Genomic DNA, 25,598 nt, shown 5'->3' on the forward strand with positions numbered 1-25,598 from the left:
GCATGGATGCTGTTGATTGGAACGCTGTGCATGTCAGACTGCTGTGTTCTGTATGAGAGCTGTTGTCTGACTGTCCAGCATCTTGCCAGCACAGGTTATTTTAAGCAGTGCTGCAGCCCATAGTAAGTAAATAATAAGTAAAAAAAATTGCCTTTTGTTAGTGTCGGGGCAGTTTCGCATCCCCGTACAAGTCTTTTTGAATGCAAACCCTGCTTGAAGCTGGTCAAATGCAGGTCAGAATGCACCTGTCAAGTTCAAATGCACCTGTCAACGAATTCTGAAAGCATCTCAAACTGATATCAAACTGATGTTTAAAAGCCGAAAGAAAGCGAATATAAGGATGGTAGACTTAAGTACTTGTACTAGTTGTATTTAAAAACACATTTAATGATTTTTTTCTTTTATTCAATGCATAGGCAGTAGTCCTATATCTGCCTGGAGGTCAGCTTCAAAGTACAATATTTTAAGTCACAACTGATTATTTTAGTGCCTAAAACTTACTTTCGCAGTGTTCCAGAAACTGAATGCACTCATAGATGACGCTGTCTGGGAGCATGATCATATGCTTTGCCATATTTTCAAGCAAGGAGAGGAAACATCGCTTTGCATAATACCATGTGTCTGTTCCAAGCTGAAAACCAATAAAATAATCAATTAAATATTATATATTTATTGACATCATAGGCAGATACATTAGGCTGTTCAACCAAATGTCATATGCAGCTTTGTCAGATGTTGGAGGAGGCACTGTCAATCCCTACCATTGACACACGCAAACACAGACTAGGGCTACCTTTAGTGGAAAATGATTTCCCTACCAGTATGTTTTTGTATGATGGGAACAAATTAAAGCTCTTGAAAAAAATTACTTGCGCTATCAATATAAAGCTCTCCTTCTGACAATGCTAGTTGGTTAGATGATATGTTGACCCAAAGGCTTCAGTATCTTCTGTGCTACTTACCTGGAACATATGTTCAGATCAGGAGTTTAACTCTGGTTTTTATTTCTGTATATGTTGCTGACAAAGATTTTCCCTCACTTCCTTCACTGTCAGCAGGACAGGAAACAAGGGTGAATCTCTCTAAATGAGCTTCAGATAACAATAAAACAAACAATAGAAGTTCTAATCCATCCCTGATCTATCGAAAACTAGCAGAAGGTTTTTGTTTGACATACATTTATACCAGTACCATATTGAACCATTTTGAACCTTGGCTCTAGTATCAGGAATAGAGCTAATGTGAACATGGTTCTTAGTACTGATACTATTGTTAACATGAACCAAGGCTTTGATACTAGTACTATAGCTTATTTGTCGACACACAGTAGCACATCGTTCTTATACTTGCCTTTTTATTGTATGGTTCAAGGCTTTTGATGACTCGAGAAATCCCAAACTCATAGTTTCCTTTAGCACAATATAGGGTCCTGGTAAAAACAAACAAAAAACATAATAATAATACATTTTAAAATATCAGAATTTTTAAAAATAAATTATACATATCTTGTGCACTTTGTTTACTTTCATGAGAAGTTCTCAAGCTCCGCTGCTATTTAAAAGGCAACTATCAACAATCCTTGAGGATGCTTTAAACACCATGAGATAAATATAATGCTATATGCACTAGAGACATCTAATACACTGAATCATTTGTTTCTTTGAAGTGATATCTCATAACTCTACACTGTACAGTTTTCAAGTGAGACCTCAACTGCTTGATGCCAGCACTAAGCTCCACCTATGGGCCAATGGTAGCGATTGGTTGGGCTAATGCCTACAGTAAAGACCTCACAGGCAAGTTAAAACAATGCCTGATGGAGCACTGAAGAGGCTTTTCTGGACAAGAAAACTAATAGCAAGCTGTTTGAGTGCCAACACTTAGACAACACTTATTTTTATCGATATTTTGCTTGTGGTATTTGGGATCCTTAGCTTTCCCCGGATCCCACTGAAAGGCCCAGTGTAGTCAACCTCACATAGGTAAAGAGGCCCGAAGCCAGGGTCTAAAGAAACTAACTTTGACATGTTACTTTTTATATTTTAAAGGAGAACTATGGGGTAAGTGTTTTTCCCCATAGTTCTCCTAAGGGTCATGGGAGGACATAAGCTAGCGTCCTCCCGTGACCCAAAGCTCAGTGTACTGCGAGCCACAGCTCACGGTATACTGAGACCGCCGCAGCCAGGACGGATCCCGACATTACTGTCGAGATCCACCCAGCTGCATGATTGACAGATGCCTCTGCCTATATAGAGGCAGAGCCAGCTGTACTCGCCTCCTCCCACATCCGTTCCACCAGTCATCGCTGGAGGATCTGAGCGGGGAGGGGGGAAATCCCTGCAGGGAGCCTTGAGTGACAGTCACGGCTCTCTGCAGGGACAGGATTGAGAAGTGAGCGAGCGATGGTATGTATTCGCTCACTTCCCGATCTATTGAGCTGACGTGTGACAGTTTCATTGTCACACGTCGGCTCAAACTATGAGGTTGAGTGAAAATAACTCACCTCATAGTTCTCCTTTAATCCAGTGATTTTACATGGGCGTGCTGCAAAATGGCCAGACCTTGTATTTTCATGCAAAGTCCACTTCTATGTGTAATTGTTATTTGGATATAATATATTTCCCAGAGTATGCATTTTAAATGATTATTAAAAAACTTATTAGGCTATCCTTTTTTATGTAACTTTTGCATTTCACATGATTGCTGCTCTTTATGCTCTTGATTGCATTTCATTTACAGACTGGTAATTTTTCTCTCACTAGTGTTTATATGAATAATTAGTAATACAGTGAGTAAACTATTCTATAGGACCTAATAAACGAGAAAAAGGAAGAATATGTTGTCTGCAGTCAGAACAGTCTGGGAAGGTTGCTCTGAGAAAGAGGAGTAGAAATCACTGCAGGGCACTAAGAGGTGATTAAAGTGGACCTGAATTCAAAAAGTGAAGGTTTATTATGTTATAGAGAACATCTAGCAATGAGAATTGTGCCTAACCAGTGGCCTAAAATGTTTACCTTTTGTCTTGAATCCCTCCTATAAATGAGTTTACTTCTTGCTATGTGAGAGTGCCTATGTCCACATACTGTAGCTGTATATATGTACTGTGAAAGACACTGTTGCCTTTGACTTCTGTCCCATGAAATTTGAAGTGAAATTTGGGGACGTCACTACCATGCTGCTCACTGTTCTTCTTGTAGTTGGCATGAGGAAGCAAAGCTCTGCCTCCACCAAGATAGCCACCACCACACCGAGACAAAGTGCAGAACAAGGCATAATAATACTGTAAACATCAGGGGCAGGAGACTACAGACAATAGTGGTGACTAGTCTATTATCCTCTGTCTGCCTTTTTTAGACACCGCTTCCAGAGTTTCATACCTTTTTAAAAATGCCCACACTGCAAAATGGAACGACTGGATTAAAAGATGTGGATAGATGAGGCATTATTTACAGGTTCACTTAAAAATAGATGGAGTATCATTTATGGGTTTAGAAGCCCTTAGCAGTACTGGATAAATGTCAGAGAGATAAGTACACGTCCTTATGTTGTTCTGTTTTCTTTAAGAAAAAAAAAATCCTTACCCAATAACTAAGTTAACTATGCAGAGATGGTATATTTTCTTATCAGGGTAATCATAAGCAATCTGTTCCTCTTCTTTTTCAATTTTCCTCATGAATTCTTCCGCCTAGCAAGAACAAATTTATTAGAATGCTTGCTTAAAGACTGAGTGATAAAGATGGGAACCTTAAATCCCAATACAACCTTTTATTGTTTTTTTCCCCCTTAATAGTGGCTTCATTTTACTGCAGTACTATTGTTCTATACCGAGGCAGCGAAGAGGAAGACCCCACTGAATGTATATCTCCACAAAAGTGCAACCAATCTCAAAAAACTTTCAGTAACTCTCACATCAGCGGCTACATTATTGCTGTTAGTAATGCGATCTTTATAGCTCTATATAAAAACCATTTCGAAGAGTGCCGAATGCGAAGACAAATTGATACATGGAATACTTAAGTATATCTATAAAATAATTATTAAACATTATTTTCTCTGATTCCAAATCTGTGTGCTTATGTTTGAGCAAGGAACACAATGTTGCTGTGACAGTGTAAAAATTTACAGTAGAGTTATCTGTGTAAAGGAATGCACTTAGAAAACAGGTTAATGGGTGTTATGGAATATTTTGCAGTCTGAGGCCATGAACTGCAAGTCCAGCTCACACAGATATTTCGAAGAAAAAATAAAAATAAAACTTTATGCTCCGAGACATCAATGTCTTGCCCTAAAAGAAAAAGGTAACTTTGGGTTCAGTAACTCTATTAGAACACCATATATGTACACAATCTTTTCCTCTGGGGATTTGGCCATAGCTTCATCAGAAATTAGCCAGGCATTTACAATATGTCACCCCTGCAAATACAGTTTTCTACTTCCATCTCTATTCCATTCTATTGTATTCCAAAGCTGTTGATTGTGCTCCATTTAACCATCTATGTTGCCTGCCATATATCAGCGTTCACTAACCATGTCCTAGTTGACATTTTCCACCTCTTCCATCACTTACTATAAAATTAACTCCATTACAAAAACTAGAGGCCATCACCTAAAATTGGTGGAAAAAAAATTCCAGCACAAGGGGCGAAGGGGGTTCTTCACAGTAAGATCAGTTAGGGTCTGGAACTCACTGACACAGGCGGTGATTTCAGCAAAGAATGTGGAATTGTTCAAGAAACTTTTGGACGATTTCTTAAGGGACCGTAATATACAGGGGTACAGGTACTCCTAGAATGAGATCCTAATAGGTTGGACTTGATGGACTAATGTCTTTATTCAACCTCAAATACTATGAACATCTACATTACTCATTTACCTACCTCCTGCACTATCTTGTCTTTTTAGGCCCAGGTGCAGCAGTAATGGGTGTTACTCTTCCTTACTTGTGCCCAAAATGTATCTGTACTCAGCTACACTCATGAGAGGATGAATACCTAAGGTGACATGGCAAATAGGATTGGTGAACCCCTCAGTAAGGACTAGTGCATATAGCCTTCTGTTTCTGACTTCAGTTTGTTAAAGTGACACTAAACTCAGACGTTAAACCCTAAATTGCATTTAAGTACCTAAACTATAAACAAAAATGTAGCTTTTTTGTGTATTACTTGGCTGTAGATCCTCAAATCATCTCTGAATTGGTGCTGCTACTGTCCTTCCTTCTGGAGGATGTCTACTTTTGTTCCTCATGGTTCCTGTGCTGCCACATCCAGTGTCATTTTCATTATTTCTGCTGTTTTAGTTACACTGCATATCTATATTATTACATTTCATTGTGTTATGCTGAATTTCTAGCTACAAGTGTACGATTAGCATTGTTACAGCCTAATCTGCATACTTGGCATCTTCCACTTCACCCCTGCTCTTTTCTGTACATGGGTATAGTCTCCTGCTAAACTTTCCCAGTAATGCCTTTGTGCTGCCTCTTTCTACATCACCCCTCACTGAGGTAAGAGGGTCTCTGTGATCCTGTTAATGGCAAAGATAGGAATGTCTTTTCACTCCAAGAATGACAAAGAATCACATCCTATGTATTGAGAAGGCAAATGAACTGCATTGGATTCTATCTTTCGAGTTGGACACTATCTGTGAATATCACCAAGTCAGTAGGTTGTCATACTGCCCATACAGATAAGTCTCAGGAAAGTATGTGCAAATACATAAAGCGGTGGCTGTAACAGAATAGTCCCTGTATGTGTTTTTAAAGTAGCCACTGCTCCAAGCTCGCTCCCCTGATAGACTATAATCTAAACGTGATATCGAAGTTCATCATGGCAGCGAGCTTGGAGCACACACAGTGACCATGGGGAACAAAAGTAGTCACCCTCCAGAAGGAAGAAGAGTGTCAGCACAAATTCAGAGACGATTTGAGAATCTACAGCCGAGTGACACACAAATAAGATACATTGTTGTTAATAGTTAAGGCACTTGAATGTATTTTTAACTCCTGAGTATAGTGTCACTTTAAGCATTTTTTATTGAAAGTATAATACAGCGTTCCCATTTTACACTAGATCATGTGACACTGTGTGCACTTACATTTATAGCTTTGCTTTTGCATCATGCTGCTTTTCTTTTCTTATTTTCCTTCATACAATGTGGATGAACCTTGAACACATCCAAAGCTGATCTCAACCTGAGGTTGAGTTGATGGTAAATGATCCCAGAATCAAGCCATTTTTTGCATTCACAGGTGTCTCAGTCTGAAGCCAATGTGCACTAGCGCACTAGAACATTCCTCAGAATATACAGACATGTGGACCCAACACTTAAGGCAAGTCAAAAGTTCCATGTACAAAAATTGTATGGAAGTATGTATTATATGATAGCATTGTATGTATAGAATTTAATACTGTCCGTTTAGAAACAAGAAATGATAACGATAATAACAATAACAACAACAACAACAACAACAGAAGCATACCAGATCATTTTGACTTGTCATGATGTAGGAAACGCACAGATTTGCAAGAACAATTGCGCTAACATTCAAGATCTGAAAAAAAGACAAAATAAGAATGTTGACATAGAACTTATAATAAATTATTAACAGCATACAGAAAATATATCACACAACACAATAGATGAGAAAATACTCACACTGATTTGAGTATCATACATGTATGAAGACAAAGCCAAGATTAAATGTATTAAAACAATTATAGTTCAGATCCAATTTCCTCCGTTCCCTCTGCCAAACAGTGCTCATCCTCTCAATGTTTCAGCACCACCCTAAACGTTCTTCTCCATGGTCCAGTGCTGGTTCTCTTCTAGCCTGAATAACAGTCAGCAACATTCAACCCTGTTGGTGAGCCCAGGGCATCAAGAAGATGCACCCTGAGGCTGCATCATCAAGCCGCATAGGAGAATGATGACAGTGCAAATAATGACAGTGCTAATGTCATTATGTGAGAACCGCTCCCTGCAGCAATCAGGACTTGCCCACTGCCAGAAAATAATGCGGGTGGGGACTGGTTGTTTTTGTTTTTCTGTGCTACCAACATTTAAATGCCAACTTCACCAAAATGTTATATTGAATCTTCTATTGTTCTTATACTATTTGGAGTCTTCGATCGCAAGACCTGCCTGACCCAGTTACATTTTTTCATTCCCTCGTAAAGATCATAAATTCTAGTGGTGATATGTTGCCACTGCAGTCAGTTATATATTATCTCAACAAGTAATTACGAGTAATTACAATGAACCACTGAGAGCTCCCTCTAGTGGCTAACCTTCCAATCTCTATTTTTACCTATAACAAAAATATGAAGAAATAAACTGGTAAAATTGTAAGTGGAATAAAAATTGCATGCAAAGTTGATTATTAAATAGTAAGAGATACTTAAGGCTTCATAAGCTAAGAAACCCAACCCAGTGAAGTAAAATCCAGTAGATACATTACTGTTCAACAAAATACATACAAATTTTGGTATTTTCTAGGTGAATTTAATAAACTGCTGTTCTTACTGAATCAGTGAAAGAGACGATTTGTGATAATATATATAGAAGGGGTACCAAGTTTTCACTCTAATGTGACTGGATGGTGCTCATGCATTAGCAATTATTTTGTTTTCTAGCTGCAAAATTCTGGGCATATTAAAAGAGTCTTTAAAAGAATGTATTGTAGTTTAGTACATATTCTGTATTTCATATCATTCAGCCTAAAATAATTATAATAATAAGAATGAAAAAATAATTTAGCTTTTTTATCAGGTAAATATGAAATACTGTGTATTGATATTTTGTATTGATATTTTCAGCCAGCAAGAGCTTCTCTATTTATGTGAGCTCAGTAGCTCTAGCGGATTTTTACATATGCATACGTCAGACCAGTAACTCTTTCCATCTGTACACTCTTGACTAAAAACATAAAACATGGCGCACGGTAAAGTTAATGTGTACAAATAGTATTATTTTTAACTACTGATAAATGTTTTGTTAACCATAACTTATTCTGATTAAAGTGGACCTACAGTGTTAAATGAGCATACATTTTTGGTAATATTCAACCTACAGGATACCCAGAACTGGTCATAACGCAGCTCAAAATTGTATCCTTCCATATATGGTACATTGGACCCCAGTCAGTGCAACCCCAAAAGCATGACAGACTATTGGTCAGGGTGTACTTGGCAATTCTCACAGGTGTAAGATACCAGTGGCTCTTAATTGTAAAAGAATTTTCAAGAGCTACAATGTTAGTAAAATCTCTTGGAGGTTTGGATCCAAATGTCGCTCCAGTTCTCATATAAGGATTTCCCCACTTCCTCCTCACATTTTAGCATACAAGGTTTTTTGGAATGAATAATTTGGGTAAGACACTGGTACAACTGTTAACCTACACCCATGTAGGTCTTGTTGACAGACATGCTAGATGTTAGTAAGAAGCCAGAAGTTAGTGTTATTCCTGATTACTGATAAAATATAATGTTTCAGTTGAAGTTATCTAAAGATTTCAGCCACCAGGGCCTAATACCATTCCTGTACGGATGGATTTCACAGAGTCACCTGACAACATCAAAACAAGAGTAAGAGTAGTAAGACCCTTGACTTCCCACCATTTGAATGCTTTGGGGGTCATCATATACCAGAGAAATACACAAGCACCCCAATAGGCCTACTAGTGGCAGATGTTGAAATTTGAGGTTGCTGGAAAAGTTTAATGAATTCCAGACTTTTAGCGTATATTGAAACATTGCAGCTAAAGAATGCCTGCGGCAGACATAACAGAAATGTAATGCGAGTTAAATGGCTATCAACTACATGCAGTAAGACTCCAACCATGGGATATTGTCAGTTGTATGTAATAGGGCTAAGGGGGCTATTTCGGCACCCAAATATGATTGAGTAATGTTAAAGACCCTTTATCCACTTGATCATCTGTAAAATATGTTTTTTATTGCATTAATGCATCCAAACCATGAAATGAAGAGTTGTTTTCAAGTCATGATTAAACTTTCAAATGGAAAACCCCTTCAGTTAACAAGTAGTGTACACTATGGGTTCCAGAACTGGCACCCTTGTTTTCTCCTCTGCTGAAGAAAAAAAAAAAACCTAGTGCTGACCATCGTGTTTTAGATGGAGGAAATCTAATGCTGGAATTATCCTATCAACTTTTCTAATTAGTAGAATATGCTCCAAAAAGAACATCAGTAAAACATAGTGGGTTTAGGTTTAATTTACTAAATTAACCTTACAAGTGCGGCATATGTAGGGCAAGAAAATTAAACTTTTTGTGAAAAACTGAATAACTATATTTTCCTCGGAACAAATACACGGAGTGGCAGCAGGCACCTTGTTCCAGAAAGAATTCCAGCACCAGGCTTAAGTAGGTAGATCAGTGCCTCCCTTGATGCAGAACAGTAGCAGACCTGCCATCAGCATGGGCATCTGCCATGGAGTGAAATCACATACTTCCTGTCCCCTGTCATGTCACCTAGCACATGACCAGGAAGAGGAAGAAGTCTCCCTCCCCAGCAGGTGCCTTTACTGACAGTAGGTCTGAAGTAAATAGGGGAAGAATGTCTGCTCTATTTAGCCCCCACTGTGCCCCCAGCCCACCTAGAGCTTCTACTCAGCTGCAGATCCTCTCACCTCCCACTGTGCCCCCCAACCTCCCACAGTTTTCCCCAGCACCTTCCAGAAACCTCATCCCCCACAGGGTCACCAAGTCTGTTGCAGAGTCCCCTAACCCCCTTCAGAAGCTCCTTCCCCCCACAGTGACAGCCAGCCCCATCTAGAACCTTCCAGCCACCCAACTCCATCCGGAGCCCCTACGGAACTTCAAAGCCCCCTATAGTTTTCCTCTCACTGACAGCAACGTCTAGACATCTCTACTTTCTACTGAACACTTATGCCAGAGTTTCCTTCTTCCTACTGAGCACCCCAAATACCATATTTTGCATTCCCTTACTTTTATTGTAAAGGCATAAACTTTTTTTTCTGTTGGGGCATGGAAGGTTTTTGGAAGAATTTACTGGGCCCTGGACTCACTTAAAATCAACACTGTCATTATACAACTGTACTATGAGAAACAAATATACAGATGGTATCGGTTTGCAATATACAAAGTGCATACTTGCAGGCCTGAAAAAGAGCAGCACACTTTACAGAGGCAAGCACTCAGAAAAGCCATGCAACCAAAGCAATGAAGAAAATATTAAAACAAAAGGGACAAACGCTCAGTTTACCGAAACTTTTCTCTTGCAAGGACATTCTTCAATGTTACACTGTCCCAGCTGAGATGCACGGGAGAAAAATTATGCAAGGATGATGCATATGCTTCAGTAAACAGTAACAGAAAAAGAGCATTTGCCAAATGCTTAATTTAAGCAACTGATTAATCTACAAATATTTACAGGGTTATTCACAATGGGCTGGAGAGTTTAGAAAAGGCAGGAGAAGTGAACAATCTAGGCCAAAATAGTGAGCTGAATTGGAGAATTGTTCTAAATCAGCTATGTTGTCCTAGATTGTTCACTTCTCCTGCCTTTTCCAAACTCTTCATCCTTTTGTGAATAACCCTGTTAGTATGAATTGAATCTGATCAACAATTGTCTGGTTTAATGTAATGGTTGGAATAAATGAAAGAAGACACTTAAAAGCTAATAAATCAGAACAGAACTTGAGCACCCTTGTAGAAAATAGGATTTTTGTACTCGTAAAATCCTTTCTCAGGAGTCCACTGAGGGACACAGCTTTATTTGTAATAAGCAACCAAGGGACGCCCAAAAGCAGTGCAAGCTAAACGGCGAGCACATCTAAATAACAGAGGTGAACCAGCCCCAACAAGAATAAACCCAAACCAAAGGGAAAGCAAGGGCTTTAAATAGCCACTTGCAGAACTTTTCAGGTAAAACTATCATCTGCAGAGGCAGATACACCGACTTTGAAAAACCTAGAGACTGTGTGAGTAGAAGACCAGGTTGCAGTTGCACATAGACACAGATGCCTGATGACAAAAAAAAACCAAGAGGTACTCATTGCTCTAGTAGGGTGGGTGGGAAAAGAAGGCACCTTATCTTGCAAAGATAGGCCTACAGAACAACCTGTCAAATCCACTCACAATAGTGGACCTGAAAGCCAAAGAGCCTCTTTTTAGGACCTTCTTGAAAGACAAACAGTGACTCCATCCCTCTAAATCACATGTGTCAAACTCAAGGGCCAGGGGCCGAAGCTGGCACACCAGGACATTTCCTAGACTTCTACTTTCAGATCTAGGTATTAAGTTATTACTAAAAGCAGTGATAATCGAATGCAGAGGCAATTATGATAAAGATTAGATACATTTATATAGCCTTACAGGCCCTTTGAGGGCAACCATAATGTTGATGCGGCCCACGATTAAATTGAGTTTGACACCCGTGCTCTAAATGAAGTACTGACAGAAAGGTAAATCTTGATGACCCTCAGCATATCCAAACCATGGAGAGAAAAATCCTTAGGGAGAACCAGTGCTGGACATAGGGAAGGTAACACACTATCCATATTATGATAAAAAGAAAGATAAAAAGAAAAGACAGCTTCAAGTAAAAAGGAGTTCCTTGTCTCACAACAGACTTGCCTTTCCATGTGTGATGAAAAATCTTGCATCAAGTAAATACCAACGTGCTTATTATATACAAGTCAGGGCAGAGTGGCTAGGAAGCTGTTGAAGGACTCATTTGTGTGGGCATTCAAAGAAAACTGCTTTATCAACAGTAAAAGTCCTGTACGGCATTAATTCACCTGTTCTCCCATATGACTGGAGAGATTTTCCGAATGTAAAAAAATCCAGCATGAATCTACCAGCAGCAATTAATAGTAGAAAATCTTCCAAAACAAGTGACAAATCTAGAAAAGAGGAAGGAGACATCTTCGGAGGACACTAAGCGTAACTGGCAAGGTATGAGGTGGGAAGGATTTTAGCCTCTAGGAGTGCTGGCCTTTAGTTTCTATGTGCCTAGTAGGGCTGCAGCTAACGATTATTTTCATAATCGATTAGTTAGCCGATTATTAAGTTCGATTAATCGATTAATCGGATAAAAAAAAAAGGCTCCAGTGATGGACTACTAGTTTCTATTGAGATTGTAGTCCATCACGGGAGCAAGCTTGGCGCGGTGGAAGTAAAAAAAGAGTGTAGTGTGCAATATAGTACATTATACAGCGGCGCAGTACAAAATACCAGCAGCTATAGAGGAATGTAGCAATAGTACATACAGCTCTAGTGCCTAGTGTCCCTTTCTCCTGAAGGCGGCAGTATTATCCTTGGTTGCTTATTACCAATAAAGCTGTGCCCCTTATTGAACGATAGAGAATTACTTTTGTGCAAAAACAGTGCTAAAGCTGAACTCCAACCAAATAGCAAAATACAGATGTAGCATCAGTAGCAGACAGTCAAGCTCATCGCTCTGCCGTGCTGCTCTCTTCTCCTTTTAACATGTTCCCCGTTAGTACATGATCATTGCAGAACAACTGATTGGCTCCCAATACTGCTCCCCCTCTCCTAGTATGTGCTTTGCTTTACAGAGGATTGCAAGAGGTTGATATCAAGTTAAATTCAGGTCCATACACTAATTGCTTTTTAAAAATACCTTTAGTAATGTCTATCGAAAACATGTCTGGTGTTTCATTTGTCTGGAGTTCAGGTTTAAGGTGTATCTATAACCACAACTAGTTAAAACTCAGCTCAGGGTTTTGTTTCGCATTCTGTGTCCCATTGGGTTTTTTTCCCTTCCTTTCTTGTCCCTGAAACATAACAGGAAGCAAGAGGAAATCTCTCCAAAGTGAGGGGAAATCACCTCTTAGACACTTGTCCTCATCACCTGTTGCAGTGACAAGATATGTTTGGATTTTCCATCACTTTGTCCCTTATGACAATGGTCATCCCAGCAAGGACACATACAGCATTAAAAATGAGTTCTAACCCATTGCTACTCCTTAGAAAACGAAAAACAAATCCAAATGTTGGCTTGGCAACAGGACAGACACATATTTTATATGTTTCATATATTTTACTGTCTTTACAGTTGTCACATGCTATTTGAAAGGAAGATTTTTTTACTGAAATATCTCAAAAAGGTACAATAGGAAGAGGTAAACCATTAGTAGAAGAATTTGACTTTTCTTCAAAGTGCCATCTATTCATTCAACAAAAAAACTCCATTAGTACATTCTCAGGCAGCCAAGCTGCTCAATAATTGTATTTCTGCCACCAGGTTTTGTCAGCATCCATTAATTAAAGTGCTATAAAAAAAATACTCAATGAAGGCTTCCACAACCAGTTAAATGCAGAGCCTGCTCTTGCAGTGAATGGTAGCAAAAAGTGCCATCCATTCATACAAACGAAACCTTCATTCGTAAATACTCAAGCAGCTGAACTGCATAATAATTTTAGTTCTTCCACCAGGTTTGTCAGCATCCACTAATTGAAGGGTTCTAAAACAACCTTCAATGAAGGGCTCCACAACCAGCTGAATGTGGAGCCTGCTCTTGCAGTGAATGGTGCAGCCTACTTGAAGTGTGTATAAATACTGCTCTTGCAGTGAGGTGGAGACAGCTCTTGTAATGGGTGAAGGTGGAGCAGTATTTTGCAAAGGGGTATGCTTGTATTAATGTTTTCTCTATCTTTTACCCTCCCTAATGGTAACCAGCCAGGCACCTATTTAAATTTGCTTAGGGGGAAGAGATGATCTTGTAGACACAGCTTTTTTGTTAATGCTAGATTTAAAATGGTGTCTAGATCGGTCAAGCTTGCGAACTTGCTATCTCTGGGAGAGAGAAGCCTACAGAAAGAAGCTGTTCACGCATAATTTCTGCAGAAAAAACTACCTTATTTTGATCAACTTCAACATGTGCAAAAATATATTTTTTTATTACAATATTGGCTTTTAAATGCTAGATGATCAAAAATTTCCAGCCAAAACCTACAAAAAATGAATGGAAAAAAAAAATCACATAAAAGATAATTGAACCTAAATCTTTTAGTTAATATCATATATACATAACAATACTCTAAACACTTCATTACAATAATTATATTGTTTGAAAAATCATTGTGTGTGGCCAACGTGGCTTCAAATGAGACAAGAGTTCATAAGCCGTAAGCAAAGTATTTAAAAACAATGAAATATTGGAAAACGTGATCTCATTCAATGCAGAATACTTACATTGTCATAGTGCTTTTTCACAATTGGCTCATAGAACCCAATAGCTTCCTTGTATTTATTTTCCTGCATAAATAGAACATGAGCCACATTCAGCTTCCACACATCATGCTCATTGCAGAATTCCACTGATTTACGAAAGGTTTGTTCCACCTCCTGGTAGTTCTCCATATTCCAGTAAATCTTCGCCTGGGCCATCAAAACAGGTATATATCTAAAACGCACATTAAAAAAAGCAAATAAAAATATAAATACTGTTCAGAAGTAACCACTTCAAGGGGCACTTACAAAACTGCTGCTTGAAAAAGCCTTCCTCTTTAGCTACTATCTTCGCCTCCATACAAATGTGCTTTAGCTATCTTATCCCCACCACACACACATAATTCCTTTATAGCAAATTGATGTAAAAATTTAGGTGATACACATAGCAATTGTTTTTGCCAACTTCTGGTCTGTTGCTCAACTCACTTTACACCTCCGAGCTTCTCCCAGAACCAGAACACTTGATATTTTCAAAATCACTGGGCAGAATCTGTATAAAAATGTTACACCTACAATTCCTCTCAGCATAAATGTATAGCTATACCTCTGAAGGTATGCTGTGGTATCTGGCACCAAGCCGTCAGCAGCAGATCCTTTAAGGCCTGTACTGTATATTGCAAGGTGGGCTCTCCATGGATTGGACTTGTTTTTCCAGCACATCCTACAGATACTCGACTGGATTGAGATTTAGAGAATTTGGAGACGAAGTCAACACCTCAAACTTGTAATTGTGCTCATCAAACCATTTTTGAACCAATTTTGCAGTACGGCAGGATGCATTATCTTGCTGAAAGAGGCCACTGCCTTCAGGGAATGCAGTTTCCATTAGGTCAAAGTAACATCCACATGGATGGCAGGATCCAAGGTTTCCCAGTAGAACATTGCCCAAAACATCCCAATGCCTCAGCTGGCTTGCCTTCTTCCCATAGTGAATCCTGGTGTCATCTCTTCCCCAGGTAAGCAACACACATGCACCAGGCCATCCACATGATGTAAAAGAAAATGTGATTCATGAGACCAGGCCACCTTCTTCCATTACTCCATGGTTCAATTCTAGTGCTCACATGCCCATTGTAGGTGCTTTAGACGGTGGACATGGGTCAGCATGGGCACCCTTACCAGCCTTCAGCTATGCAGCCCCATATAAAACAACTGCGATGCATTGTGTATTCAGACACCTTTCTATCAAAACTAGCATTAACCTTTTCAGCAATTTGAGCTACAGTAACTCTTCTATTGGATCGGACTACAAAAGCCAGCCTTGGCTACCCATGACCCTGTTGCCAGTTTACTGGTTTTCCTTCCTTGGACCACTTTTGGTAGGTCCTGACCACTGCAGCCCGAGAACATCCCACCAGAGATGCAGTTTTGGAATCGCTCTGACGCAGTCATCTAGCCACTACAATTTGGTCCTTGTCAAATTCATTCAAATCCATTTTTTTTCTGTTTCCAACACATTAACTTTAGGTACAAATTGTTCACTTGCTGCCCTAATATATCCCACCCAATTCCAGGTGCCATTGTAACAAGATAATCAATGCTATTCACTTTACCTCTCAGTGGTCATAATGTTATGGCCGATGGGAGTATATATACAGTCCCACAGCCAACCACCACAATCTATTTATAAGGTAAATGCCTGGGTGCTCATCCACAAAAATATCCATACAAATCCAAAGTTGGTATAGAGGCTCTCACAGGGCTTGCAGTGGAGATAAGTCAAAGCAACTGTATTTTATTGTCGTTTCAAGAGCTCAGTCTGTCTTAATATAAGTCTTGATGATGCTTTGACTTATCTCTGTTGCAATACAAGTAAGTGCCTCTATACCTGCTATGGATTTGTATACTATATAACATAATGTATAATATATATTGATAATTACATTTATGAACATACTTTAGGAGTTGCAAATGCCTATTTATAGAGAAACCTGTTTTCATAAAAACAGCTGGTAAGTCAACTAACTCACCTGGCAAGCCTGAATGTTGGCCCCCAGTATGCTCACAGTAGTAAACAATATTAAATAAATATTTAAGCACAAATCTTTAGGAATAGTAAAAAAACGGCCGGCCAGGAGCTCTCTAGATCTGAGCAGACGTCTTTAGACGTCAGCTCAGACACGCCCCCTTGCTCACGCCGCAATTTAAAAACGGCAGCGATGCCCGTTAATATACATGCGATCCGCCGGCTGTATTTAGCGACGATCGGTGCGGCCCCCCCCCTCCCTCTGCTGTCCCCCCCGCCATTGTCCCGCTGATCCCGGGCTCCGCTGTGCCCGGTGCGAGCCCGGGATCAGCATGTCGCCTGTGACACAGGGGATCAGAGAGAGCTCGGTACACGAGCTCCCTCCGGTCCCCTCTCCTCTGAAAGAATGCGGAAGTGTTGTATAATACATCACTTCCGCATTCTTGTGTCACTCTCCAGCTTCAGAAGCTGGAAAGAAGCTGATGGAGCAGATCTCTGCTTCATCAGCTTCTTTTGGGGGGTCCTAGGTGACATTAGGGGTCTTGGAGACCCCTGATGTCTCCATAAAGAGGACCTGTCACATATTTTGCTATCACATAGGGGGGGTTTATTAGCCCCCGTATGTGATAGCAATAAAGTTTAGTGAGAAAAAAAAAAGGAAAAAAAAATTAAAGTCCCCCCCAAAATTTTTAAGTTACACATAAAAAAGAATGAAATTTTTTTTTTTTTTAAAGTCCCCACCCATACATACACGCATGCATACATGCGTCGGGGGCGCATACGTGCAAAAAAGACGATTGCGCCCATTACACCCCACATGTTACATATCGCCGCAAACGTCGCAGTGAGAGCAATACGTCTAGGGCCATCAATCACTGATAACACTAAACTGATGAGCGTTAAAAACGTTTAAAGCGTCGCCTATGGCTAATTTTGGTTGCGGTCGTTTTCTGCGATGTCGCGGGTGCGCGCAATTTTAAAGCTTGACATGTTTGGTGTCTATTTATCCGACGTGACCCGATCTTTTATATTTGACCAAAAAACTGGGTAATAATAAATGTTTCCTAACATTATGTTAAAAAAAACATTATAATAAAAAATAAAACCCCCAGTGGTGATTAAATACCACCAAAATAAAGCTCCATCTGTCCCCAAAAAATGGTGTACAATTCATTTCAGTACAGCGTTGCATGACGGAATAAACGTCAGTCAAAGTATCGCAGCGCTGAATACTGAAAAATGGCCTGGCCAGGAAGGGGGTCTAAACACCTGGTCTTGAAGTGGTTAAGGTACATGAATTAAAAACAAACACATTAATTGTCCAAGATTTAGCCTATCCATAGCCAGATATACTATAAAGAAGGTATAATAATAAGCTGCATTCTCTATTACTTATCTTAATCTGTACATATAACATCAGTTAAAATGAAGCTGATTCCAGCTTTCCACCAAGCACTGTAGATAAACAGGTGACAGCTCATTTCTGAGTGGTTGTTATGGGTCATTGGACAAGACTGAAATTTGTACAAGGCAAGAGTCAACACCAAGGTGATGTTGCCCATAGGTTAAATACCAGGGGCCTTTACAAAACTAGTGGAGGATAAAAACTGGGCAATATTTGCACTGTGTGTATTTTTTCTGATGTGGGTGTATTTTTAACAAAATAGTTTCAATGCTGTAGGCAGAATTTCATAAGGCAAATAGTGCACAACATGCACAAGGGTGCTGACCAAGAGCAAAGAAAAAAGCAAACCAGTGATCTAGAAACAGAACTCTTTTAATATGGTTACACACCTCTACCCACCTCTTTACCAAATGTAAATTAATGCATTTTGGGGTTAAGTACAGACATTAATGGGTACTCCACTAGGGAAGTCAGAAATGGCAAAAGATTTAGGGGTCATAGTAGACCACAGATTGAATAATAGCATGCAATGCCAGGCTGCGACAAACAAAGCTAGCAGTGTTCTGTCTTGCATTAAAAAGGAATGTACTGTAGAGATAAAGCAAAACTTTTGCCAATTTATAGATCACTGGTTCGGCCTCATCTTGAGTATGCGGTTCAGTTTTGGCCACCTATCCACAGAAAGGATGTCCTTGAGCTAGAGAGAGTCCAGAGAAGGGCAAATAAACTAAGCTATGAGACAAGGTTGCTAAATTTAAACTTGTTCACGCTAGAAGTGAGGCGATTAAGAGTTTAGCGGTGATGGCAACATCAGCAATAAACTTTTTACATAAACTCCGTAACAAAGACTAGAGGACACCACCGAAAATTGGTGGAGAAAAGATTTAAGCACAAAGGGCGTAGGGGCTTCTTTTCAGTTAGAGTTGTTAAATTCTGGAACTCGCTGCCACAAGCAGTGATATCAGCAGAGAGTATTGAATCATTCAAAAATCATTTACATACCTTCCTCAGAGACCATAACATACAGAGGTACAGGTAGTCTTAAAAACTAGACCACACAGGGATTCATTTACACACACACACACGCACAATCACACACAGACGTACAAAGGATGAACTCAATGGACGTGCCTCTTTATTCAACCTCAAATACTATGTAACCACATTAAATCCAAAAAATATACTTACTACAGCATAAACCCAAAATAAACGTTGATAAATCACAAACCGTAAGCCACGAAAACACATAAAACCTCTAAAATATTCCCAACAATCCCAGCCCTCAATAATCCGAAAATGCACAAATATAATCCCAAAGTGAGATCAGACAATCCTCAATTGGGGAAGACACCAGGCCTCTCATCAATGCAGCAACATCTAATAATAACTAATGAACTACCCAAATAAAATAAAATTTAAAGAAGAAAATTCTTCTTCTAAATTTCTTCTTAAAGATGAAAATTGTTATTAACCATTGCAGCGGGGCTACTCACACACTGCAAGGGTTAACTGCTTGTTTGTGTCTAGGGAAGAAAATACAAAAAGTTATATTCACCTGATTCTCCGAGCAAGCTGGATCTTAGACCGGTCCCTGGAGCTTCTCTCTTAGACCGCTGCAGCGGTCTAAGGTCCCGTAAATCATCACATTCTATACACAGTGTGAAGGCTGAGAGGACCCCGAAGGACATTCCATCGATGCAGCGTAGGAAGAAAGAGGCTGGAGGGAGCACTGCCAAGGCCAGCTGGTTCCAAGAATCAGATGAGTATAACTTTTTTTTTTAACCTAGACACAAACCAACGCTTAAACCCTTGTGGGGGTAGCCCACTTCCGGAGATCTGCTTTAAATGATTGGACTTTACACAAACTCTGTATCTACTGTTTGTGTATCTATACCCAGGGTTCCAACATTAAATTTCAGGAAAGAAATGCCGCCTATAAAAAGATTCAATATATGAAAAAACTATATATACTGTACGTGGAAAAATCATTGTTGGTACAGTTATAAAAAGTCTCCATGAGCTATAATGTTTTCACAGATCCTTGAAACTAGATACATTCCAAAACTTACTTTTCTAGGGATTCATCATAATCATTTACAGCCTTTTTAACTGCATCTTCATCACGGTTATGCCTTGCTTCTTGTACCTTTATAAACATATAAAAGATGGTTAGCGTTTATGTATGAACACTTTTTTTGTTTTAGATAGCAGGGAAGGCTTAATATTCATATCAGATTATATTTTGCTGACGATGTCTTGCTGGGAAGATTTCCCTTCGCTTCCTCTTCTGCAAACGCGACAGGAAATAAAAGGAAATTGCTCAAAAGTGAACGATTCCCATCTTAGAGAGTTGTTACAGGAACACAATTCAAGACCAACAAAAAACACGTTTTTGAGGAGCGCGACTACCTATGATAAGAGTAATGGCCCAATGTGCTGAACTTGGAAAAATGCAACCTTGAATTGTGTTACATAGGGTTCCTCCCCCTGTATTGAGGAGTTTTTTGCACACCTTCCCCCAGCAGATCCATTTCCCACCTGTGTTTGTCCTACAGGAGTGCGCTCTAACCACTGTATGTTTCTATTGTTACAGGAACAGGTGTCCCCCCTGGATGATTTTTCCTCACCTCTTGCTCTGGTGCCAACTCTAAAATTTTGGATTTCCCCTCACTTTCTGCTTGTGTAAAAATGGTCATCTGGACAAATGGTGAACGGTGAATCTTTTAAGCTCGGACAGCGACAGCAATAAAAACTTGAGGGTCTAACCCTTTTCCACTCTATCCAAAATGTAAGAAAAATGCCTTTACATACAATAAAAATACAAGGTACATATTAGGTTAAACTGTGTTCACTTTAAAATTAAACACGAGAAAAGTAAGTAACCTACAGTACATTCACACTGTGAAGTGTACAGTGAGTGATTTCCTTTCATCAGTAACACAAAGGACGTGTTATTAAACAAAACACTATTAATCCTTGTAGGATGATCCTCAAGTAATCAGGCATTTCCTGGTACCCCTGATCACAAGCAAGAAAGCAGCAATTATTGTCCTCACATGTCCTCACTTGGATGTAAGGGTACGGATGGAAGGGAAAGAATGGTAAGGGTCCGTGGTGTAAATCCCGTACCCTTACATCCAAGCATTGTACAGCCCCATTCTGGTTTGCAGCGCTTCTCTCTCCATTTTTCTTTGCTTCCTCAACCAGTCGGACACCCCGGTCCGAATGCCTCTGAAGCCGCTCACCTAACCAGCATACCCAACATTATTTTCAAAACACCCTACCCTCCCCCCTCCCCCTCAGCGAGTGCTGTATCCTTTGACTCTGTCCCCCACAAACTTTCACATGACCACCTTTTGAAAATCCTAGTTGCCCAGTTATAATGCGGATCCCAAGGCTTCAATACTTAGAATTTAGGGACCCGAAACCAGCATACTGATTAGAAAAGTCAGAGCTTCTAAACTCATACTTGTTCTGGGTCATTGACTGTGAAAGTACTGACACCATTGAATCAGCAAGACAGCCAGGTAGTTCTAATTCCCAGAAAGGGATTTTAGCAAGGGCAGCCATGATACTTTCTCAGTACATGTGTGTTAGTGTTCTCAAGACTTTGGCTAGACATGTACCACTATCACAACCTCTGCAGTATATGAATACTACAGCCTACTAATTACAATACATGGTTATTTTAGCTGAAATGGATGTTACTTGACAACATAGTCACAAGACATCCAATCTGCTTATTTGTCACGTGTATCACCTTTATTTCCATCTCAACATATACATTTTCCTAATTACCGTCCCTCTGAGAGTGTCCATTAGGTACCCTGCTCTTTCTAGATCTTGGAGTCCACAGAAGCAGGAGTTTGTTACTTTATTCACATGTACTATATGTCGTTTAGCTCTGTATTTAACTGTTTGCATAGAGTTCTGCTTTAATCAAAGAGAGGGCAAGTATTGTAGAATTTTGGCTACTGGCTTCCACAATTTGTCCAGCGGTGTGCTAAGCTTTGTGTGACCACTTAACCCAACAAACCTGCAAAATCATTTACTAATTTAGAATTGAGCAGAACATTCATAGTTCACTGCACCAGGAGTATGCTCTCATCTGTAATCTGCAACAATGCAAATGAAATGAGTATACTAATAGAAATGCAGTAAGGCTATGTAGACAGGTTTCTATATTATAGGATGTAAAGGAAAGCTCCAGATTCTCGAATACTGGATATGACATAATACAAAACATTTTTTAGTTTAACTGTTTTAAAAATTGCTTTTCCATTTCAGTTTGGAGTTTTATTTTAAATGCTCTAGTACTAAAAGAAGTGGTGACAGTGACCTAATGAACCTGACGTGGTCAAAAAACTAAATAGGGTTATAATAGCTCTGAGGAGCTGGCTACCAGTTTCAGTCTAGTCAGAGTTGATAATCTGTGCCCCTGTAGACTCCTGGATTCTGGGACTGGGCTGTACATGAAGTTTTGACTTCTCTGCAGTTCAAGATGGAAGTGAATCTGTGGCTGCCAGGCTATGGATAATAAAGCAGTTACATATTATTAACAAGCAGTAAAATGAGATTTAAAATACTCCCTGATTAGCTGCAGGTACTGTTGAGAAATGAACCCTCAAAGACTGCAACAGAGGCTCTGAAGTTCATCCGCAGTCCATATCAGAGCAGCTCACAGCAGCTACCAAATCCCTGCTGCCAGAGGTAGCAAGGGGGCATGAGCTGCAATTTCAATGATTCTTTAGTAAAAAATAAGGATTAATTTCTCCACAGTGTTTGCAGCTACAGGGGCCAGTGAAGGAGTTCATTTAAAGTTCATTTGCTGCATGTTATAAATATGTAAAATTTTAAATGCTTCCTGCTAGGCCACAGGTTCACTTTAAGACCCACCACCATTCCCATCAGTAAGCCACATCCCTGTTATTCAACCGAGGGGACCTTGGCAGTAGAAACACTGATATCAGTTGAATGACTTGTGCGGGCTTAGTGCCAGGAGAAAGCAGCGTTTAATCACATCTTTGAGAAAAGCTGATGTCCTTGTCTTAGAATTCAAGGGACTCCACAGGCACACAGGGATTAATTAAAGACTAACACTACCACTGGGTTACTGTGAAGCTAAAAAGCAAAATAATGTTAATAAAATACTACAATTTTAATAATAATTTAACATATGTAATCATTAAATGTTATGCACATTTTTATATTCATTATATGCAGCTGGTTTTAGTAGCATGTTATAGATAGTTAAAGAAAATGTTCAGGTTGTACCTGTTTTGTTAATTTTCTTAGCTGTTCTGTGAGCATCCCAGCCAGTTGTTCAAGCTTGGCATAAGCCTAAAGTATAAAAAAAAATAGATATATTATCCGAATTAAATAATAAGCAATGCATCCTGTATATATAGGATTTGTAAACGTAAACTTGGAAATAACTTTCAGTTACCAGCTACATTCACTGGTACAATATCTATCAAAAAGTCTTAGCTTCATGTTGAGCTTACAGGAAAATTCCACTGTTTACCATTAGCAGCTTGCCCAAAATATTTGTAAGATTTAATTGACAGATCCTCTCAAGTGAGAAGCCATAGACCCGGCAGCCTCTGCTTTGTTAAATGTAATGTTGAATCCCACAACTAACAAAAAAAGAAAATTCAAAGTGAACAATAAGAAAAAAACGTAGATTGTTGGGAAAGCGATCTTTAGATTCAGAGAAATAAATAGTTGAAGCTATATGCAAGTCTAGACTTTTCTCTGTAAATGTTAAAGCACATGTCCACCTTTGTAAGTGACTAGCATTGTGGTAACGTAAGTGACTATTGTGGTAACGTAGAAGTGCAGTGATGATGTATATGTGTGTACATTTTCATGACTCTGGCTTTCTTATTTTTATGGACTTTTTTAGTAGACCCGAGTCCTACAAATTGAAACTTTTCTCCACAGGAAACTCCGACATTGGGGTCGGTTTGTAAAGCAGCTGACCCCCTCCCTGAGTCATTGTACACCGGCTCTACCTTTCCAGGTCACAATACACTGGGGGGTGCCACTATGAATGACAAAAACAATTAAGCTTATGTGTTCATATACAGCAACTGCATACGCCTGCTTCATGTACTCTTAGTGTACATTACTGGCATATGTTTTTTTTTAAATACCTTCGCATTGGTGGAAATGGGCTTTAAGTTTGGCTCCGACCCCTCTCTCCTCCAAAAGAGGGGTAAGGCCATAATTGAATTTTAAAGAAATAGTTGAGATTTAAAATAACTTATCTGCCAATATCTCTAGATCTACGGATGATTTAACCATATGGTTTTTAATGAAGATAGCCTCTGATTATGCATTTTTTCTAGACAATGTCTTTCAATCTCCAAGTTTGTGACAGGTATACATTAACAGGCTGATTTATAAAGGTATGGCAGGGCAAACACTGTTCACATGGCATTACTGCCACTAGATGGAACTAAAAAAAACATAGGAAATGGCCCATCTAGCGGCGGCAACACCATGTGCTGGATGAACCCTTTATAAACCAGCCCCTATATAACTCTTACTCATGCAAACACTGCATAAGTCCTGCTCGGCACATTTAGTTATTCACTGCATAAGCCCTGCATGCACGATCACAGCAATACGGAGAGGATGTGACATATGTGTCTGTACAGTTTTTTTCCTCCATCTTGCAATGGAAATGGAATGGAAACATCTGCATTTACCAGACCCCATGCCATGCCATGCCAGTCAATGGGGAATCGGTTAAAAACAGACATGTGTCCATTTACATCAGATTACCCCCGACCCGGCACGATCCGGTCTGGCGAAACAGAATACCGAGGCGGGGGTAATTGGATGTAAACAGTCCACCGTCCGATTTCACATGGCTGCCGATAGTCTTGCATTGGGCGTCCGATCGGGTGTGTGAAAGGGGCCTTTTTAAAATGTTTCCTCATATGTGACTTTCTATTAGTTCAGCTTTATCGCTCTTTATTTTCCATTATACCTTTTGCCACTTTCTGGCCGTGAGGTGTCTTTTTGTCAAGACCTTTATATCTGATCTGGAATTACCTCTCTAGTTAATAGACAAAAGTGACATTTTCTCACTAGACATATGCGTGTTGATGTGGGATGTTCGCATCCAAACACTTTACCATTTTTTTGTGTTCTGTAAACGTTCGATGTCAATAAATGCTTATGATACCATGTGTATCCAATGTCAATAAAGAGGTATCAATAAGGTGGTTCCTGGTGTGCTGATAACTTTACTTTCTTCACTGTCAATGTTCGAGTCTCAATTTCTCTTTTTCAATGGGGAATCTGTCATATGTCTATTTGATGCCTGCATACTGTATGATCCCTATTGTCATGTTCTATTGTTTAAACAAATTAAAAAAAGAGTTTAAATATAGAAATACTAAAAAAAAGAAAGAGATGGATGAGAAGTGTGGTCGAGCAGCTTCTAGTCAACAGAGAAAAATAACTAACAAAAGTGCTAGCCAACTTTATGACAGGCTTAAAATGTAGGTGACATACCTCATCAGGTGCCGTTTGGCATGTAATTATCGCATCCAGAAAATTGTACAAGTACTGTAAGAAAAACAGGAAAAAAAGATATAAAACGTTATTATTCCACCAGACGGAGAGAGTGCCCCCTTGTCCTTTACAGTGACTGTAAAGTGAATAACTGCACCAAGTTCACTATATAGACCATTTATGTACAGTATTTATACATGGTGATACCGCCTCCCTTACTCAGCTTTTCTTAAGAGAGAACACATTCAATTCAGCTAACCTTTCCTCATAGCTGAGTTCCTCCATGCCTCTTATGAGTTGAGTTGCCTTTAGATAGACAATTGCAAAAAATACCTATTGATCCTGTAAGAAATTCAGTGAACTCCCAACTTCCCATAGTGAGATGCTGCACTGAAATCTCAAACATTATCAGCCCTGCCCAGTTATCTCTATGGACTACAGAACACTTCCCCTACAGAAC

At 39.4% G+C, this 25,598-nt stretch overlaps 1 protein-coding gene across 1 annotated transcript in view; it reads right to left on the reverse strand.

The window, feature by feature from the left end:
- The window catches only part of LOC108786619 (tetratricopeptide repeat protein 30A), a 50,928-nt gene that overhangs the window by 4,213 nt on the left and 21,117 nt on the right, over positions 1-25,598 (reverse strand). The window contains exons 11-18 of the mRNA XM_018555946.1: positions 25,139-25,192; positions 22,886-22,951; positions 19,681-19,757; positions 14,202-14,412; positions 6,479-6,550; positions 3,582-3,685; positions 1,351-1,429; positions 502-631 (exon numbers count right to left, since the gene is read on the reverse strand). Coding sequence (XP_018411448.1) covers positions 502-631; positions 1,351-1,429; positions 3,582-3,685; positions 6,479-6,550; positions 14,202-14,412; positions 19,681-19,757; positions 22,886-22,951; positions 25,139-25,192 — 793 coding nt within the window. The remainder of the gene's footprint in view (positions 1-501; positions 632-1,350; positions 1,430-3,581; positions 3,686-6,478; positions 6,551-14,201; positions 14,413-19,680; positions 19,758-22,885; positions 22,952-25,138; positions 25,193-25,598) is intronic.

This window comes from Nanorana parkeri, unplaced genomic scaffold (assembly GCF_000935625.1).
Source record: "Nanorana parkeri isolate BGI_ZX_2015 unplaced genomic scaffold, ASM93562v1 scaffold219, whole genome shotgun sequence".
In the NCBI taxonomy this organism is placed as follows: Eukaryota; Metazoa; Chordata; class Amphibia; order Anura; family Dicroglossidae; genus Nanorana; species Nanorana parkeri.